We start from the raw sequence: 22,217 nt of genomic DNA on the forward strand, positions 1-22,217 counted from the left end.
CACCCCTATGTTTATTGCAGCATTATTTACAATAGCCAAACTATGGAAGCAGCCCAAGTGTCTATCAATAGATGAATGAATAAAGAAGATGTGATATATGGGATCACAATGGACTATTTCTCAGCCATAAAACAAAGAAATCTTGCCATTTAAACACCAGAGATGGATCTAGAGAGTATAATACTAAGTGAAATAAGTCAGAGGAAAACAAATACCACAGGATTTCACCCATATGTGGAACTGAATAAACAAAACAACAACAACAACAAAAACATGCAAAGAAAAAAAGAGACAGACTCTTCACTATAAAGAAAAAACTGGTGGTTACCACAGGGGAGGTGGGGTTGGGGATGGGTGACACAGGTGAGGGGATTAAGAGGACACTTACCATGATGAGCACTGAGTAATGCACAGAATTGTTGAATCACTATATTGTATACTTGAAGCTAATATAACACTGTACATTAATTATACTGGAATTTTTTTTTTAAGATTTTATTTATTTGACAGAGAGAGATACAGCGAGAGGAGGAACACAAGCAGGGGGAGCAGGAGAGGGAGAGCAGGCTTCCCTTAGAGCAAGGAGCCCGATGCGGGGCTCAATCCCAGGACCCCAGGACCATGACCTGAGCCGAAGGCAGACGCTTAACGACTGAGCCACCCAGGCGCCCTTAATTATACTGGAATTTACATAAGTTGGAAGCTTGGGGCGCCTGGGTGGCTCAGTTGGTTAAGCGACTGCCTTCCGCTCAGGTCATGATCTCAGGGTCCTGGGACTGAGCCCCGCATCGGGTTCCCTGCTCAGAGGGGAGCCTGCTTCTCCCTCTGCCTGCTATTCCACCTGCTTGTGCTCTCTCTCTTTCTCTGTCAAATAAAAAAAAAATCTTTAAAAAAAAAAGTAAGACTTAAAAACTTAAAAAAAAGTTGGAAGCAATAAAAACTCAGTAGCAACAACCACATTGCTAAATAAACACCATTTCTCATCAAAGGAGCCACAGTATCTCAGATCAGGTTCTACAGAAGCAGACCATAAGATGAGGGGCCATGTGCAAGTAAGTGACTGATTACTACCAGAATAAACTGGAAGGAAGTGAGGAAAACATAACAGGAAAGAGAAAACAGCCAAGCAAGAGTGCAGCAGCAGGGTCAGGCTGCTCCCACAGGGACTCTGGGGTCTGAGTTAAACCTCAAAGCTATCCCAACCTGAAGCCACAGGGCTGGGCTTTCCTACTCTTTACACCACTCCTTCATTAGCTCGGGTCACCTGGGAGATGTATGTCCACTTCCTGTCCCCTCCCTTGGTGGTCAATGGCAGTCCTCCAGGAGGAGCTGAAGGCGAGACCACTGAAGTAAGAGGATGGAAATGTGTAGGAACAGCCAGTGTCCAGTACACAGGTCTTCTTGGAGAGATGGTGGACTCCATGTCTGGGGCAGAAAAGGTACATAATAATCCTGGAACACTTTGTTGTAGATGAAAACCAGAAAGCTATCAAAGACAACTTAGGCATGTGAGGTAAAAAAAAAAAAAAAAAAAAAAGCCAACTGTAAGGGGCCCCCACTGGTGAAAGATGGGACAATCTGAGCACCAAAAGTAATAGTGAGTTCCAAGAACTAAAGCACACCAAACACATTAAAATTAAAAAAGCTCATACTGATAATTCTCATAAATCTCTAATTGGCCATATTTGGAGTTTCTGGGCACCAATGCACTATTGTAAAGATCCATACACAGGGGCACCTGAGTGGCTCAGTTGGTTAAGCATCTGACTTTTTTTTTTTTTTTTTAAGATTTTATTTATTTATTTGACAGAGAGAGACACAGTGAGAGAGGGAACACAAGCAGGGGGAACGGGAGAGGGAGAAGCAGGCTTCCCGCCGAGCAGGGAGCCCTATGCGGGGCTCGATCCCAGGACCCTGGATCATGACCATAGCCGAAGGCAGACGCTTAACGACTGAGCCACCCAGGCGCCCCAAGCATCTGATTCTTGATCTCAGCTCAGGTCTTGATCTCAGGGTCGTGAGTTCAAGCCCACCACCTCAAATAAATAAAATCTTCAAAAATATATAAATAAATAAATACCCATACATAAAGGGACAGAATTAAGTATGTATCTTGCTTAATACAAATACAAACTATATTCCAAATAGTTGATGAGGTAAGTTCTTCCTTATAGAAAAGGTAAAAATAATAAATGCATAAAGAATGACAGAATCATAAATTCACCATTGGGTGACACATAATGAAATAACAGACTTGGGTAACAAACATCAGTGTCTACTAAGACCTTCAGGGAAAAGCCTGGTAGAGAAACCACTGTAACAATAACCAGAAGGAAAACACTATGACACTAGATACTATGTATCTCCTGCTGTAAGGCAACAGAAGTGTAGGCCACCTATGAAGCTTCCCCAAAAGAGGTTAATTTGATTCCAATCAAGTCTCTAGATCTGTAGTTTACAAACAAGGGCAATTTTGCCTCCCAGAGACATTTGGTAACCTCTGGAGACATGTTCTACTTGTCCCAATCAGAGGGTGCTGCTGGCATCTGGAGGGTGAAGGCCAGAGATGCTGATGAACACCCTAAAAACCACAGGACTACCACCAACAACAAAACAAGGTTCAGAAGGTCTGCCTTAGATCTAATTTCCATTTAACAGGAGATACTGAGGATAGAGGAATGTATTAAATGACACCATGATGCAATCAATCAAATGCAGAACGTGGGAAATCCTCCAGGACAAATGACATAGTTTCTTCAACAAAAAAATGTATGCATAAAATAAGAGAGGAGAAATTGTTATAGAGTAAAAGAGACACAGATCAAGCAACAGCAGATGAGTAAACCTTGTTTTGATACTGATACTAACAAATCAATTGTAAAAAGTTATTTTTTAGATAACTGGTAAAATTTAAACTTGGGATAGATATTAATATTATTAAATTATTATCAATATTGCTGTGTATAACAACACTTTGTGGCTGTTACATCCTTAATTTTTAGAGATGCTTACAGACACAGTTAAACCTAAAACAATATACAAAAAGCATAGGGGGAAAAAAAGGAGAAGATTCAAAGTGAAGATTATCAAAATGTGGATAACTGCTTAAGAGTAGGTGACAGAATATGAGGATTCATTATACTTGTGTCTCTACTTTCAATGCTTCAATTTTCCACAGTAAAAAAGTTTTCCTTTAAACAGCCTGGAGAGAAGACAGAGCCACACAGAAGAATAATTTAGACTAACGGCTGGTTTCTGCACAAGAATGGCAGGAGGCAGAAAGACAGTGGAATGGTTGCACTATGGACAGAAAATAATTAACAAACTAGAATTCCATATAAAACAAAACTACTTTTTACTAACAATGGTAAAATAAAGATTTTTCAAGCAAATTGAGAAAAATTTCCACCATCAAACCTCACTAAAAGAAATCAGAAAAGATGTTGTTCAAACACAAGGGTGGAGGGAAGCCAAATGGGATGATCCAAAATACAAGAATTGATGAAATATTAGAACGTACAATGATATCCACAGCAAAAAAAAAAACACACACATAAAGAAACTTCTGCCACGTGGAAATTCAAAATTATGCTTATAAATAAGTCATGGATCAAATAAGAAATCATAACGAAACCTGGAAGAAGATTTAGAAGTATGAAAACTATGTGTTTGAAAACTTGTAAGACAACTAAAACCCTTCTTAGAGTAAAGGTTAAAGACTTAAACACATTAGCAAAGTAGAGGAGCTTAAATGCCAGGAGCTGAGTATCCAACTAATAACTGGGAAAAAGAATATTATGATGAAGACACAGAAAGTGGAAGAAAAAATAATAAATAAGAACAGAAATAAAACAGAAAACAGAGATACAATGGAGACGATCAAGAAAGCCAAAAATTGAGACTACCAAAAATTGATAGTCTATTTAACTTGACAAACATTTAGGGGGAAAAGGGGTTACCAAGGGAAGGAAAGAAGGAAGGAAATTAGAAATGTCGCAGTGACACAACTACAAATCCAGCAGAAACTAAAAAGATAAGAGGCTATCCCACAGATAATGGCAGTCACCTCTACTCAAGTTCTCCCTGTATCCTCTATAAACTACACAGCCAGCAAGGAAAGGTAATAAAATAATCCACAGTCCAGACCTACAGCATACGGGAAATAAGAAGTACAAGGTTGAACTTACATGTAAGTGAGGAAATGAACCCTGAAGCCTGCACACTCAGGCATCAAGCAGGGATTGTGTGGAGGAGGGAAAGGACAGCAGGGTCAAAGTGACGGTGGGACACGGACACACCATCAACAGGTATTCGTCTGTGGAAGAGGGGGCCCCACCCTAAGCAGAGGAATACTGAAATCCGAGCCCTGCTATTGGTGACTCTCAGGAAGTACGCGGGACTGACAACAGCAGCCTCGGAAAGACACTGATTCTGGAGGCAAAAGGCATACTTGGAAGGGAGAAGCACACTTCAGTTGCTTGGTGATGAAGGGAAAGAAAGAAACAAGTGGCTGCAGCCCAGGGTCCTCCAGAGATGGGGTGTCACCACCGAACTAGAACTGGACAGCACGCCCAACAAGGCACCGCTGAATAAAGAGACTGCATTTCACAGAACTGACAGAAAAGGGTGCTCTTGAACCAGAGAGCAAGAAGCCACCCGAGCCCCTCCCTCTTCTCCACAAAATCACATGTAATTACTGGTCTAGGAAAATTCAACACACTTCCTCATTATCAGAAAATGGAACCCCACATTCCTACAAAGCTTCTACCAAAAGAAAACAAAGTAAGGATGAAACGTTTCAGCTAATAAAAATACTCCACAAAAAAACAACTGCAAAGCAGAGGAAAAGCAAACTACAACACAACTTTCTAACATGAATCAAATATAATTAAACCAGCAATTGCTAATAAGAAAAACCACCACAAGTAAGATTAAAAGCTCAAAATAAAAATGTATGGAAAACCAGGAGATGAGAGATGAGAGTTGACCAAACTCAGGAGAGACACTGAAAAAGAAATCCCCTGAGAAATGAAGTTAAAGAGAAAGACAACACTGCCTCAGAAACCACAAGGAGTCCAAGGGAAAACAGACATGACTAAAATTATAGCAAGATGAAAAGAAGACAGGGGTCAAATAAGCCATGAGGAAAAGTATGAAAGAGGGAATGAATTTTCAAAAGAATCAGAGAGAAAATGATATATAGAAGACAAAGTAGATCAACATCTGTATAACTGGAACACCTGAAAAACAAAAGTAAAACAATGTAATAGAACTAACATTTAAGACTATAATCCCAGAATTTTTTCCTGAAAGGAAATAGCACCTGTCAATTGATTTTTGATTAAAATGCCAAAGAAATTCTATGAAAAAAGGATAATCTTTTCAGCAAGTGGCAGCAGAACAAATGCATGTCCATGCAGGGGGGAGGGAGGTAGGGGATAAGAAAATCTTCTACCCTAACCTCATGCCATATGTAAAAATTAACTCAAGACTTGAGCTCTTAGAAAGATCCATCCCACTAAGCACAACAGAAACCCCCTAGGCATCCTATATAAGGCAAACGTAAGATTCTGAAAGGTGGAGAGAATCCAGATCAGTTAGGGACCTTGGGGCCTGAGGAACAACACGGCAATAAGTTTTTCTTTTCTGGGGTTTTCCTCTATGCCTCATCTAACCTTGGTGCAGGAGGACCAGCAGCCCAGAAATCTCAGCAGGCACATATTTTCAAAAGCCCCCCAAAAAGCCAGCTCTCCCTAATGACAAGACCAGGAAAGATGCAGCCTAGCAAGACAGGAAACTTATAGATTATATGTCTATATATTATATAGACAATAACCACTCTACTACAGCCAAACACCCCAGAAAAAACTGCAACTCTACCTTGGCTCATATAAGCAGAGACCAAGTCGAAAGTGCAGACTTCTATCCTCACTAGCCTGTAATGAGGTACCCCAAAGCCCCTGCCAGGGTGGAATCAGAGAGAGCCAAGTAGGGAGCAGAGATTTTTATCCTCACCCTGTGAGAACAGGACCCCCCAACCCATGTGATATCAGTAAAGATCACATGGGTAGTCTGAACTGCAATTTCTACCCAGAAATAATTAGGCATCCCTTCCTTTTACTTGCCAGAGTGAATCATAGTAGAAAGCCAGGACTTTACCACCACCCAGAGGCAATGAAGTCTACCCCCCACCCCCGTGTCAATGGAGGTCATGTGGGGAGCAGCAACAAGGCACTCCCACCTCTCTCAGATAGGGTGGTATCATGGAGCCCAGCAGGAACAAGGAGCCTGCCCCACTGGGTGTAGGTGTCAATGAAAGTCAAATGAGAAACCTGTGCTTTCACTTCATCTGTCAGTAATGAGGCAGCTCACCCACCCTCCCCCCTACTGGAGGGGTATCACAGTAGGCCTGCTAAAACGGAAGACTTCAGTAAAACTCAGAGGTTTAGAATATATTATTAAAATATCTAGGGTTCAATAAAAAATCACTTGCCACACCAAGAACCAGGAAAATGTTAATTTGAATGAGAAAAGACAATCAATAGACACCAAGATGATACAGATGTTAGAATTATCTGAAAATAATTTTAAAGCACCCATCATAAAAATGCTTCAGCAGACAATTAAAAACACACTTGAAACAAATGAAAAAATAGAAAATCTCAGCAAAGAAAAAGAAAATTATAGCAAATAAATAGAAGATATAAAGAATTAAATATAAATTTTAGAACTGAAAAATACAATAACTGAAATGAAAAACTCAATAGATGGGCTCAACAGCAGAATGGAAGGCACAGAGGAAAGAATCAGTGAACTGGAAGACAGAACAATAGAAATTACCCAATCGGAACAACAGAGAGAAAATAGACTGAAAAAAGTGAACAGAGCTTCAGGGACCTCTGGGACTAGGACAAAAGATCTACCACTCGTGTCCAGAGTCCTGGAAAGGAAAGAGAAAGAAGGCAGAGCTGAAGATGTATTCAAAGACAGAATGGATGAAAAAATTTCCAAATTTGGCAAAAAGACACAAACCTACAAATTCAAGAAGCTGAGCAAATCCCAAACACAATAAACCTAAAGAAACCCATGCCAAAATACATCATAATCAAACTTCTGAAATATAAAGACAAAGAAAAAATCTTGAAAGCAGCAAGAGAGAAACAACAGCTTACCTATAGGAAGAAAACAATTCGAATGACAGTGGATTTCTCATCAGAAACCATGGAGGTCAGAAGGAAGAGGCACACGTTTTTTTCAAGTGCTGAAAAAAAAAGAACTGTCAACCCAGAATTCACACCCAGTGAAAACATCCTTCAGGAATGAAGGGAAAATCCAGACACCCTCAGAGGAAGGAAAACTTAGAGAACTTGTCACCTGCAGACCTGCCCTAAAAGAAATACTAAGGAAGCCCCTCTAAACAGAAAGTAAATCATGAAAGAAGAAATATTGGAATATCAGGAAAGAAGAAAGAACAAGAGAAGAAGTAAAAGTATGGATAAATACAAAACACTTTCCTTCTCCTCTTGAGTTTTCTACATTATGTTTGACGTTGAAGCAAAAATTATGACACACACTGATGTAGTTCTAAATATATGTAGAGGAAATAATTATGACATTTATACATAGGAAGGAAAAAGAGAGATAAACCTATTATATTTCACTTAAACTGGGAAAGTAACAACCCCAGTAGACTGTGATAAGTTATATATAATGTCATACCTAGAGCAACCATTAAAAAAAAATACAAAGAGATTCACTCAGAAGTACTACAGATAAATCAAAGTGAAATTCTAAAATACATACAAGTAACCCACAGAAGGGCAAAAAAGAAAAGAAAAGAAAAGAAACTAGAGAAATAAAAAACAGAAAGAATAAACAAAAATTAAACAGCGGACTTGTTATAACATATACAATTACATCAAATGTAAATGGTCTGAATATGCCAAATAAAAAACAACTGAAAAAGTGGATTAAAAACATGACCCACTCATATGCTGTCTATAAGAAACTAACTTAAAATATAACCATATAGCTAGTTTGAAAGTAAAAAGTGAAAAAGATATACCATGCAAATATTAATCAAAATAAAGTAGGAGTAGGTATATTCATATCAAATAAAGTAGACATCAGAGCAAAGAAAATTATCAGGTACAGAAAGACACATTACACCATGATAAAAGAGTCAACTTTCAAGAAGACAGCAATTCTAAATGTGTACATAATCAACAAGAGTGATGCAAAATATATGAAGCAAAACCGTATAGAACTAAAAGAAGACACAGACAAATCCACATTTATAGTTGAAGACTTGAACACCCCTTTCCCAGCAACTGACAGATCTAGACAGAAAATCAGCAAGCGCACAGAACTCAACACCATCCACCAACGGGATCTAATTGACACCTATAGAAGGCCTGACCCCCAGCAACAGCTGCATACCTTTTTTTCAAGCACCCATAGAACATATACCAAGATATGCCATATCCTGGGCCATAAAACAAGCCTTAACAAATTTAAAAGAATTAAAATCATGCAAAGTATGTTAACTGACCACAAAATAATCAAACTAGAAGTCAGTAACAGAAAGATATTAGGAAAATCTCCAAACACTTGGAAACTAAACCACACACTTCTAAATAATCCATGAATCAAAGAGGAAGTCTCAAGGGAAATTTTTTAAATGGAATTGAATGAAAATGAAAATATATAAAAATCTGTGGGACACAGATAAAGCAGTACTAAAAAGAAAATTTATAGCACTAAATGTTTACATTACAAAAGAGGAAAAGACTCAAATCAATAATTTAAGCTCCCACCTCAAGAAACTAAAAAAGGGCAAAATAAACCCAAAGCAACAGAAAGAAGAAAATAATAGAGCAGAAATAAAATGCAATTGTAAATAGAAAAAAAATCAATGAAAAAGAATCTGATTTTTTGAAAAGATCAGTGAGATTAACAAACTTCTAGCAAGACTCACAAAAAAAAAAGAGAGAGAGAGAGAGAGAATGAGAGAGAGAAGGCACAAATCACCAATTTCAGGAATGAGACAGGGGCTGTCACTACAGATCACAAAGACATTAAAAGGATAATAAAGAAATACTACAAATAACTACACACACATTTGACAAATTAAATGAAACTAACCAATTCCTTCAAAAGCACAAACTACTACAACTTACCCAATATGAAATAGATAACATAGCCTTGTCACCACTGAGGACTATTTTTTAATTCCAAAAAGATATGTTTCATTGGCAAATTCTACTAAACGTCTAAAGGACAATTAACACCAATTCCACACACTCACCTCCAAAAAACAGAAGAAGAAACACTTTCCAATTCAATGTATGAATTTAGTACCATTGTGATACCAAAACCAAAGACAGCACAAAAAAATAAAAAGGAAAGAAAGAAAAGTACCATTATCCCTTATGAATACAGAGGCAAAACTCCTTCACAAAATATTAACAAACACGAATCAGCAATATATAGAAATAACTGTACAATGACCAGTAGAGCTTATCCCAGGGATGCAAGGCTGACTTAATATTTGAAGACCAATCAATATAAACTGCCATATTATAAAAGAAAAACTACATGATCCCATCAACTGATGCAGAAAATCATTTGACAAAATTTAACACTGATTTAATGTAAAAACTCTCAGAAGAAAAAGGAATAGAGGGGAACTTCCTCAACTTGATAAAGAACATCAACCAATATCCCCCCCCAAAAAAAAACCTCAAAAAGCTAAAAACTACAGCTAACATCATACTTCACATTGAAAGACTACATGTTCCCTCCTCCCACAAGATGGGACTAAGAGAAGGACATCAGTTCTCTCCACTGCTGTTCAACACAGTTCTGGAAGCTGGCAGTGCAACAAGGGGAGAAAGGATATAAAAGACACACACATCAGAAAGTGAAAAATAAACTGTTCATTAGCAGATGACTTGATTCTTTATGCAGAAAATCCCAAGGAATCTACAAACACCTGGGGGAAATACAAACCAAAATTACATAATTTCTTTAAAATCTGATGAAAATGAAGGCACCAAATGTCAGAATCTATAGCATACAATTAAATTAGTAATAAGAGGAAAATTCATAACCTTAAATAATCATGTAACAAAAATTAAAGAATAAAATAAGTAAACGAAGTCTCTAACTCAGGAAGCTAGTAAAGGAACAACAAAGTAAAACAAAAAGGCAAGAGGGAAATAATAAAGATAAAACCGGAAAGTAACAAGTTAAAAATCAAAACCACAGTAGAACTAATAAATAAAATAAAATGCTGGTTCTTTTTATGAAAACCTACAAAATATATAAATCACTAATCAAGGGAAAAAAAGAGGAAAACATAAAATACACAGGACAAAAAAAATGACAAGGGAGGAAAAACAGAGGAAATTTTTTTAAAAACTTAAGCCACTTCTTTGCATAACTATATATACATAAATTAGAAAACCTAGATCAAATGATCATGTCTAAAGAAACTGTAATTTACCAAACAGATCTCAGGAGATAAGAAATTTAAACAGACAATACCCATACAGAATAGAGAAATTATCAAAGAATTGCCCTTCACAATGAAACCAGAGCCAGATGATTTCACAAGGGAATTCTAACCAAACAAGCAATCCTAACGCTAAACTATCCCAGAAAAGGAAAAGAAAACGTTCTAATTCTTTTTGTGAATCAGTAAGAGGTATAACATATAGACCACCTCAGGTTAACTTTCCCCATAAAGTGCCCCTCAATTTTATAATACCCTCACTTCAGGAAAACATGTATCTCGCATTACAATATAACATTTTGTATATTCCCCCAAACCCAATATAACATTTTTTTTAAAGATTATTTATTTGAGAGAGAAAGAGAGAGAGCTGGGAAGGAGGGGCAGAGGGAGAGGAAGCAGACTCCCCACTGAGCACAGAGCCAGACCCAGGGCTCAATCCCAGGACTCTGAGATCCTGACCTGAACAGAAATCAAGAGCCAGCTGCTTAACTGACTGAGCTACCCAGGCGCCCCTCAATATATTTTTAGCCAAAAAAAATGTAGGGAAAAACTCTCAGCCAAGATTTCAAGTTCAGTTGGTTGACTATTAGAATTATGTGTGGGTTTTTTTTTTAAGATTTTATTTATTTATCTGACAGAGAGAGACACAGCAAGAGAGGGAACACAAGCAGGGAAAGTGGGAGAGGGAGAAGCAGGCTTCCCGCTGAGCAGGGAGCCCGATGCAGGGCTCGATCCCAGGACTCTGGGATCATGACCTGAGCCAAAGGCAGACACTTAACAATTGAGCCACCCAGGTGCCCCATGTGTGGATGTTTTTGAAAATTACAATAAGCTTCAATAAAGGAGGTGTCCAAAGCAACTGCTTGTTAACAACTTTTTTAACTGTGGTGATCAGGGAACAATGTGCTAAGCATTTTGTATCCTAATATGATAGCTTTTACTTTTCAGTGTTTGTGCTTTAGTTATAGTTTTAAAGATTGATTTATTTATTTTGAGAGAGAGAGAGAGAAAGAAAGCACAAGCAGGGGGAGTGGCAGAGGGAGAAAATCTCAAGCAGACTCCCCACTGACCGTGAAGCCCAACACGGGACTCAATCTCACAACCCTGAGATCATGACCTGAGCCGAAATCAAGAGTCAGACCCCTAACTGACTGAGCCACCCAGGCACCCCAGTTATATTTTTAAAAATTAACTGGGGATTTTGAGTACAACCAACTTTAATACATTATAATTTTTATAGTACATTATAATTTTCCCATTTAAAATGATAGGAAATGGAAACACTACAACATTTAATTTTCAGTAATGGATTAATGAAGTTAAAAATAAGGGAATTATATAACATTCATATCTAAACCTTATGATACTTGAACATAGGATAAGAAAGCTACAGAATACATCTCACTTTAAAATATGCAATTATATAAGACTAATGAATCACTGACCTCTACACCTCTGAAACCAATAATACATTATATGTTAGTTGAATTTAGATTTTAAAAATAATAAATAAAATAAATATGCAATATAATGATTTACAAGAAATACATATTTGGTCACTCAGATGACCACAATGTATTTCTCAGATGCATTTGGCCTTCATACACAGTTCCTGAGAACGCTTCAGAGCCATAAAGGGGACATGGGTATCCTGTTACTAATGAAGGTGACTTCTGGACTCCACCCAAGGGTGGGAGCTGGTTGCCAGGAGGACTAACCACATGATTAGAGGGTTGAGACGTTCAGCCCCAACCCTGACTTCCAGGGAGGGAATAGAGGCTGGAGGATGAATCAACCAACAGCCAATGACTTAGTAAATCAGGACTGCAACAAAGCCTCCATAAAAACCCAAAGACTGGGTTCAGAGAGCCTCTGGGTTGGTGAACAGGTGGAGATTGGGAAGAGTGGCATGCCAATAGAGGGCATGGAAGCTCCACACCCTTTCCCCAGACCTCACCCTATGTATCTCTTCATCTAGCTATTGATTCTTATCCTTTATCATATCCTTTAACAAAATGGTAAACATAAGTGTTTCCCTGAGTTCTGTGAGGAAATTAAAGAACTTAAGGAGGAGGTGTTGGAACCTCCAATCTGTAACTGTTAGGTCAGAAGCACAGGTAACAGCCTCGGGCTTCTGACTAGTGTCTGAGTGGAGCGTGGGAGGCAGTCTTATGGGACTGAACCCTTAAGCTGTGGAACCTGATGCTATCTACTGGTAGGCAGTATCAGAATTGAGTTGAATTCTCAGACACCCTACTGGTGTCTGAGAATTGCTAGGTCCTGGGTGGGAGCGGACCCCTCCATGTTGGAATTGGGTCTGGGAACCCTAAAAGAATTCGTGTCAGTAAAAAGCATCAATCCAAGATCCTACAAAAATTATTAACAGACTGTAACATCACATTAAAAAATATGTTAACTGGGGTGCCTGGCTAGCTCAGTCGGTAGAGCATATGACTGTTCATCTTGGGGTTGTGAGTTCAACCCCCACACTGACTGTAGAGATTACTTAAAAATAAAAATCTTTAAAAAAAATGTTAACTAAGTGGGGTTTATTCTAAGATCGCAAAGACAGTTCAATAGCAGAAAGTTCATTACTATAAATCCTCATATTTAAGGGGGAAAATGTATGATGTCTAGGGTGCTGAAAAGGCCTTCAACAAAATTCAGCGTCTACTCCAAACAAATACTTATTGAAATAGGAATTAATGAGTACTGTACCTTGATTTTACTTACACACACACACACACACACACACACACACACACCTCTCAAGCCCAAAATTAGAATCTTATTTAGTACAGGCAGAAACAAGGTAAGGGTACCCACTAACTCCACTGTTACCTGATAGTGTATTAGCCAGTGCAATCATGCAAAAAAATTTAAAAATTTTTTTAAAAAGCAAACAATGAGAGGCCCAAGATAGGAAAGAAATAGTTAGAACTATATTCGTAGAAGTTTTGAAAATATACTTGGGGAAAAAAATCCAAGAGTCAATGCTAAAACAAATACACAATTTGAGGGTTCAGGAAAGTAGTAGGATACAAAACTGACATATAAAAGTCAATAGCCTAGGGTGCCTGGGTGGCTCAGTCGGTTAAGCATCTGCCTTCGGCCCAGGTCATGATCTTAGGGTCCTGGGATTGAGCCCCACATCGGGCTCTTTGCTCTGCGGGGAGCCTGCTTCTCCCTCTCCTTGCTGCTCCCCCTGCTTGTGCTCTCTCTCTCTCTTTCTCTGTCAAATAAATAAATAAAATCTTTGGGGGAAAAAAAAGTCAATAGCTTAGATTTCTGCACCTAGCAGAAGCCATGACAGAAACCAAATTAACCCTTGCACCAGTAATAATCAGAAACAGTAGGCAACAAGAGAATGAAAAGACAAGCCACAAACTGGGGGAAATCATTTGCAAACCACATATCTGATAAAAGACTGGTATCCAAAACATAGAAAGGAATCTTAAAACTCAATAATTAGAAAACAATCTAATTAAAAAGTGGGCAAAAATGTCTGTTCTCAGACTACAATGGAACTAAACTAGAAATTATAACAGAAAGATAACTGGAAAGTCCCCAAATATGTAGAAATTAAACAACACACTGCTAAGTAACACATGGGTCAAAGAGGAAATCTCAAGATAAATATAAAAATATTTTTAACTAAATGAAAATGAAAACACAACTTATCAGTTTGTTGGATGCAGGAAAAGTAATGCTTACAAGAAAATTTATAGCACTGAATGCATATATTAGAAAAGAAAGATCTAAAATCAGTAATCTAAGCTCCCACTGTAGGGAAAAAAGAAAAACATTAAAGGTAAGCAAAAGAAACAATGAATCGTGGATCACTGCATCAAAAACTAATGATGTACTATATGGTGGCTAATATAACATAATAAAAAATAAAATAAAAATAAAAGTAAGCAAAAGAAAAGACATAATAGGAATTAGAGCAGTGGGGCATGTGGGTGGTTCAGCTGGTTAAGTGTCCAACTGGATTTTCGGCTCAGGTCATGATCTCAGGGTCATGAGATCAAGCCACAGGTTGCCCAAGCTGGGCGTGAAGCCTGCTTAAGATTCTCTCTCTCCCTCTCCCTCTGCCCCTCCACCTATCCCTCTCCCTCTCAAAGAAATTTAAAAAAAAAAAAAGGAAAAAAAAGAATTAGAGCAGAAATCAGTGAAATTGAAAACAGAAAATAAATAAAGAATATCAACAAAACCAATGCAAATCTTTTCAAAGAAACAATCATTAAAATAGATAAATCTCTATTTTAGGCTAACTAAGAAAAAAGAGGGAAAACACAAATCACTAATATAAGAAATAAAAGAGGGGACATCGCTACTGATCTCATGAAGATGAAAAGGATAATAAAACAACACTATGAACAACTCTACGCCCACAAATTCAATAACTTACATGAAATGGACCAATTCCTTGGAAGGACAAATCTATCAAAACTCACACAAGAAGAAACAGACAATGTAAATAGGCGTCTATCTATTAAAGAGATTAATTCATAAGTTAACTACCTTCCAAGACAGAAAGCACCAGGCCCACCCAGATGGGTTCACTGATGAATTCGACTAAACATTTAAGGAAGAAATTATACCAGTTGTCAACAATCTCTCTCTTTTTTTTTTTAAGATTTTATTTATTTATTTGAGAGAAAGAGAGAGAGAGCAGGAATACAAGCAGGGGGAGTGGGAGAGGGAGAAGCAGGCCCCCCGCCAAGCAGGGAGCCTGATGCAGGGCTTGATCCCAGGACCCTGGGATCATGACCTAAGCCAAAGGCAGACACTCAACGACTGAGCCACTCAGGCGCCCCAACAATCTCTTTCAAAGGACAGAAGCAAAGGGAGTACTTCCTAACTCATTTTATGAGATCAGCATTACCCTAGTAACAAAACCAGACAAGGCATTACAAGAAAACTATAGACTAATATCTCTCATGAAAATAGACACAAAAATTCTTAACAAAGTATTAGCAAATCAAATCCCAAAAAGTATAAAAAGAATTATATACCATAACCAAGTGGGATCTGTCCCAGGTATTCAAGGCTCTTCCAACATTTGAAAATCATTGAAAGATCACATCAACAGATTAAAGAAGAAAAGTCACTTGATCATATCAATAGATGGAAAAAAGCATTTGACAAAATCCCAAACCCATTCATCATAAAACCTCTCAGTAAACTAGGAATAGAAAGGAACTTCCCAACTTGATAAAAGACTATCTTCAAAACACCTACAGCTCACCTCATACTTAATGATGAGAAACTTGAAATTTTCCCACTAAGATCAGGTCTACAAGGCAAGGGTGTCACCTCTCACCACTCCTTTCAACATCATGTTGGAAGTCCTTGCTAATGCAGTAAGGCAAGAAAAGGAAATAAAACATATACAAATTGGGAAGGAAGACATAAAACTGTCTTTGTTCACAGATAAGGTGATATCTATATAGAAAATCCAAAAGAATCAACAAAAAACTCCTGGTACTAAATGTGATTTTAGCAAGGTTTCAGGATACAAGGTTAATACACCAAAGTCAATTACTTTCCTATTTATCAACAATAAATAAGTGAAATTTGGAATTAAAAGCACAGTATCATTTATATTAGCTCCCCCCAAAATGAAATTCTTAAGTATAAATCTAACAAAATATCTACAAGATCTACACATAGAAAACTGAAACTCTGGTGTATGAAATCAAAGAACTAAATAAAGACAGAAATGTTCCATGTTCATGAACAGGAAGAGTCAATATTGTCAAGGTGCTAGTTCTTCCCAACTTGACCTATGGATTTAATGCAATCCCAATCAAAATCTCATCAAGTTATTTTATGGATATCAGCAAAATTATTTATATAGCGAGCAAAAGTTTATATAGAGAAGCAAAAGATCCAGAACAGCCAACGCTCCAATATAGAAGGAGATGAACAAAGTTAGAGGACCAGTGCCACCCAACTTTAAGACTCACTATAAAGTTACAGTGACCAACACAGTATCGTATCAGTGAAAGAACAGACAAATAGAACAACAGAACAGAATAGATAGCTCAGAAATAGACCCCAGAAATATAGTCAACTGATCATTGATAAAGAAGCAAAGATAATCACCGGGGCAATGATCATCTCTTCAACAACTGGTGCTAGGAACAACTGGACGTTCACATGCGAAAATGAATATAGACATAGACATTATACTCTTCACATAAGTTAAGTCAAAATGGCTCATAAGCCTAAATGTGAAATGCAAAACTGCAAAACTCCTAGGGGATGACATAGGAGAAAACCTAAATGACCTTATTGATGATGATCCTTTTTAGATACAACACCAAAGATATGATCCATGAAAAAAAAATAATGGATCAGCTGGACTTCACTAAAATTAATAAATTCTGCTCTGTGAAAGACAATGTCAAGAGAACAATTAGATGAGCCACAGATGGGAGAAAAAATCTGCAAAAAACACATCTGATTAAAAAAAGTGTTATCTAAAATTTACAAAGAGCTCTTAAAAATCGAAAATAAGAAAACAACCTAATTAAAAAATGGGCCGAAGATCTTAACAGACACCTTACTAAAGAAGATAATGCAGATTGCAAATAAGCATATAAAAACAAGGTTCCACATCACACATCATTAGGGAAATGCAGATTAAAACAATTTGATACCACGACACACTTACAGAATGGCCAAAATCTGGAACACTGACAATGCCAAATGCGGGCAAGGCCGTGGAGTAATGGGAACTCTCATACGTTACTAGTGGAAATGCAAAGTGGTATAGACCGTTCAGTGGTTTCCTACAAAACTAAACATACTCTTGCCATATGATCCAGCCATTACTCTCCTTGGTATTTACCCAAAGAAGTTGAAAGCAAGTTCACACAAAATCTTGCACACAGATGTTTTTAACAGGTTTATTCAAAATTGCCAAAATTTAGAAGGGCCCAAGATGCTCTCCAGTAGATGAATGGATAAACTGTGGAACACCAGACAATGGAAATATTATTCAGTGCCAAAAAGAAATGAGCTTTCAAGCCATGAATAGACATGGAAGAACCTTAAATATATATAGGTAAGCAAAAGAAACCAATCTAAAAAGGCTATGTACTGTATGATTCCAAATATATTGTACTCTGAATAAGGCAAAACAATGGTCAGTAAAGAGATCAGTGGTTGCTAAACGTTGGGGAGGGGGAGGGATGAACAGGCAGAGCACAGAGAATTATTAGGGCAGTGCAAATACTCTGTATCCTATTATGATGATGGATATATGTCATTGTACATTTGTCCAAACCCATAGAAAGTACAACACCAAGAGTGAGCCCTAAGGTAAACTACAGACTTCGGGTGATTATGATGTGTCAGTGTAGATTCATCCTTGGTAACAAATGCATCATCTGGTGGGGAATGTTGGTAGTGGGGGAGGCTATGTATGTGTGGGGGGCACAGAGTAAGGGGAACTCTCTGTACCTTCCTCTCTGTTTTGAACCTTAAACTGCTCTCTAAAAAATTAAGTCTCAATTATTTTTCAAATAAGAAAATTAAAAAGTCAGCAAAAGATATGAACAGGTATCTCACCAAATAAGATATACAGATGACAAACAAGCATATTAAAAGATGCTCAATGTCATATGTCAATAGGGAATTGCAAAATAGAACAATAACATACCATTACATACTTATTAGAATGGCAAAAATACAAAAGATTGACAATACCAGATGTTGGAGAAGATGTGAAGCAACAGGAATTCTCATTCATTGCTGGTGGGAATGCAAAATGATACAGCCAATTTGTTAAACTGTTTGCCAGTTTTTCACAAAGCTAAACACAATCTTACCTTATAATCCAAAAGTCATGCTCTTAGCTATATGCCCAAATGAGTTGAAATGAATGTCCATACAAAATCCTGAACATAAATGCTTATAACAGCTTTATTCGTAATTGCCAAAATTTGGAAGCAACCAAGATATCCTTCAATAGGTGGATGAATAAACTGTGGTACATCCAGACAATGGAATACTATTCAGCGCTAAAAAGAAATGAGCTATCAAGCCATGAAAAAACATGGAGGAACCTTAAATGCATACTGGTAAGTGAAAGAATCCAATCTGAAAAGGCTATACACTGTATGATTCCAAATATATGACATTTTAGAAAAGGCAGAACTATAGAAACACTAAAAAGATCAGTGGTTGCCAAGAGTTGGGGAGGAGGGGCTGCACGTGACTCATGGACAAAAGCCAGGTGGGAGCCCTGGGCTCACCCTCAAGCTTAGCCAGAGAGATTCAGACCAGGGGGTTGCTTTCCAGGAGTCTGGGAAGACAGACCCATTAGTATCCATGAGAGGTGAAACAAGAGAATGGGCCAGGGAAAGCTTTCTCCCAAGGAAGCGAGGAGGAGGGGCGCCTAAGCAGGCAGAGCTGGCCACCTCCCACTGCTACCCAGAGCATCCTACACTGGTTCACAGGCCCCAGAGAAGCACACCTGCGCAAGAGGTAAGGGGCATATGCACACGCCTGTGTGTGTGGACACATCTGCAAACACAGGCAGGCGTCTTGTGACACCTGGTCTTCTTGAGGAAATCTTCATCTGGCCTTGCATGTCAGCTCTGCTTCCGTGGCCTCTCCCTCTCCCCTGGAATGCTTTCTCTGTCTTTGGTGCTCCCAAGACGTCTAGACACCTTCTACACACAGTGTGAGGGGACTGTCTTTGATCCCTACAGGTCTCTCCCTACTAGACGGAGTGACCTGAAGACAGGAACAGCATCTTGTTCACCCTGTATCCTCCTCGGTGCCTGCACATGGTCAGGAGCTCATGAATGTGTGAGTGAGTGAGTGAGTGAGTGGAAGAAGAAAAGGGCTTAGGCAAAGGCCTGTGGGGACCTTAGAGCAGGAATCATAAGGCACATAAGTCGTGGGAAGACCACCGGCTAGTTGTCAGCCTCCATCAAGTCTGGGGCCAAGGTCTGTAGCAACTTTCACATGACTATGAAGAGTCATGACTGTCCTGAGGTCTGTCTTCCTGATGAGACTGTGAGCCCCACAAGGGCAGCCCTGGCCTTGCTCCATCCTGCTGTCCCCCAGCACTCCTCTAACACCATGCCTGGCACCGAGCTGGTAACTTGCAAATATTTTTGGAAGGGAGGAGAATAGAGCTTAAGTGACGTGTAATAGTATGTAAGGGTAACAGTGCTCCTCTGGGCCACTGGGAAACAATGAGGCATCAAGGCACAGACACTGACCACAAAGGACTTCCTCTCACACAGGCATGCTCTGTCCCCAAGCAGCTGTCATGAAGGGGGTTGGGGGGGCGGGGGAGCAAACTGGGCCTACACAGGCGGGCCCTGCCCCGCTAATACGGGGAGATACTCACTGGGAACAGTTGTGGTCTCCCCAGGAGGGCCGGTCAGCGTCACTGGGATATGCACAGTAGCACTCAGGTCGGACGGTTGACTGCCCATCCGTGTGACATTCCGCTGATTATCTGCATCCTCTGGCTGTTCCTCCACCTTCTGTAGACAAGTGCTGGGCAGTGCATGCACAGGGCCCACACCCATTATCCCACTGGCCTCCAGGTCACAGTGTGCCTCCCTGCAACCAAGAATGCACATCAGAGTCTGATTCGGCCCCAAACTGCTCTTCAGTCTGCAAAATCCAGCTCCTTATGCCCCTATCCAGACCAAATAAATCCCTGACCACGTCCTCTGCTACTCTGGCATTTCATATGGTTTTTATCACTTTGTACATTTCTGTGTTTTTAGGTCTGAAGGGTAAAATGGGGCTGACTCACCTGTCTGTCCCTGGCACAAGACCAGGCATGGCTAGCATCACAATATGTATAGAAAGGGAACTGTCTGCAGAATGAAGAAGCCTGTAAGAGGATGTTTCCCTAAGCTACTCCACCTAGAGCCCCACCAGACCAAAAGGCCCAACACAGAGCTCTGCACAAAGACAGTGCCTGGACTGGGCTGATCCTGAGCGGTCATCTCCAGCTGCATGAGCTCTGGGAGGCTGGTGGCCTTTGCCTGGGGGCTCCCGTTACCCCAGGTTTCTCCCAGAGTCAGAGTCAGATCCTGGCCCAGCTGCGCAAGGGTAGGAGGCCCTCTGTGCCGTGGCCACCCAGCCCGGCCCTATTCTCTTCTACCATTGGCCCAGTGGCCTCCTCGGGCCTTCCTCAGTCTCCCCCCAATTTTCTCTTTTCCCTGGGCCACTATGCTCTTCCCACGCCAGCATGTCCCAAACCACTCCCAACAATCTCCCCCATGCCCTCTTTCCCACCTGGGTACCTTAGAATAATGGCTGACATTCACTGAGCATACCCTGCCCCCCACACAGTTTTAAGCATTCCACACGTCACCCCCAACAAGGCAGGACTGCCACCGCCGCAGAGAGCTGGAAACAGGGCGGGGAGGACCAGCCAGAACAGGTGCCGCGGGGCAGCTCTGCACCCTGAGCCCTGTGGACCCCGCGCACCCCGGCCCCCACCCGGGCAGCGGCTCCGCCCGCCACCCGCACGCGCACGCCCTCACTTGGGCTGGTGGTTCCGGAGCTCCTTCTCCTTGTCCCGGTCCTCGGCCTCGCCCTCCTTCTCCGCCGCCTCCTTCTCCACATCCTCGTGCGTGGGCAGCGCCTTGTGCCGGGCCCGGTGCCGCCGCGCCGGCTCCTCCCCGCTCCCGGCCTCCCTGGGCCCGGCCCGCGGGCCGCCGCGGTGGCGCGCTCGCCGCTCGCCCTTGGCCGCGGCCGCGCCGCCTTCCTTGCCCTGGGCGGGTGCGTGCCTGTGCGCGCGGTGGCGCCGCGGCTCCCGCTCGGCCGCCTCCTCTGGGGAGGCGCGCCGGTGGTGGCGCCGGCCGCCCTCGGGGCCCGGGCCGCGGCCGCGCTCGCTCCGGGTCTCCTTGCTGCGGCTGCGGTGCGGCCTCGCGCGCTCCTCCCGGGCCCCGGGCTCCGCGCGCTCGGCCTTCGGCGCGTCCCCCCTGTCCTCCCCCGCTGCCGCCGGGGCCGGGGCCGGGGCCGGGGCCGCGGCCTTGTCGCGGTGCCGGTGGTGCCTGCGCGGCGGGTCCGCGCCCTCGGCAGCCTCCGGGCCCTCGGGCCGGGCCTTGCCGCCCGAGGCGACCCGCGGCCCGTCGCGGCCGAGCTCCACCACGAGCGGCCGGTCCAGGTGCGTCTTCATGTCAGGCCGCAGGTGGCGCGTGGTGGCGTAGCGCAGCCTCTCCTCGGGGTCCATCTCGCTGTACAGCGCCTCGCAGCTGGCCCTCAGGTTCTGCAGCCGCAGCTGGCTGGCGCGCTGCTCCCACACCGAGCGCGCCTTGGCCGAGTTCTGCGGCCTGCTGTGGGGAGACCGGCGGTGAGCGGCCGCCCCCCGCGCCGCCCTCCGACCTCTCTGCCTCCCAGGGGAAGCCACAGATGGACGCAGCGATGGAGGGGTGGCAGAGTGGCGCAGGGAGGAGAGGGAGGGAGGGGGTGGCCGGAGCCCTCGAGACCCCTGGCAATCGGTGCAGAGCAAGTAGGGGATACGCAGGGTAACAAGAATCCAGCACCGCCCCCACCCCATCAGGATCCCAGCGATTGTGAGAGCACCAGCCTGGGGGTCGGGGTGGGGGGCTCAAGGCCACCCTTGAGCAGGTGTACAGGGGCCCTTGGCCAAGGGATGCAGGGCAGTGGGAATGATAGGCACCAGCGTGAGGTGGCAGACAGGCTT

The 22,217-nt window shown here is 41.5% G+C and overlaps 1 protein-coding gene across 3 annotated transcripts in view; it reads right to left on the reverse strand.

Moving 5' to 3' along the window:
• Positions 1-22,217, reverse strand: part of CACNA1B (calcium voltage-gated channel subunit alpha1 B) — a 186,238-nt gene that overhangs the window by 69,765 nt on the left and 94,256 nt on the right. For 2 of the 3 annotated variants that reach the window (XM_035015334.1, XM_035015333.1), the window contains exons 19-20: positions 21,052-21,843; positions 19,896-20,113 (exon numbers count right to left, since the gene is read on the reverse strand). In XM_035015334.1, the coding sequence (XP_034871225.1) occupies positions 19,896-20,113; positions 21,052-21,843 (1,010 nt within the window). Of the gene's footprint in view, positions 1-19,895; positions 20,114-21,051; positions 21,847-22,217 lie in introns of all 3 variants that reach the window. The other variant, XM_035015332.1, reaches the window with a different exon arrangement.

Source organism: Mirounga leonina, unplaced genomic scaffold (assembly GCF_011800145.1).
Source record: "Mirounga leonina isolate KUSES-001 unplaced genomic scaffold, KU_Mleo_1.0 Mir_170, whole genome shotgun sequence".
Taxonomy (NCBI): Eukaryota; Metazoa; Chordata; class Mammalia; order Carnivora; family Phocidae; genus Mirounga; species Mirounga leonina.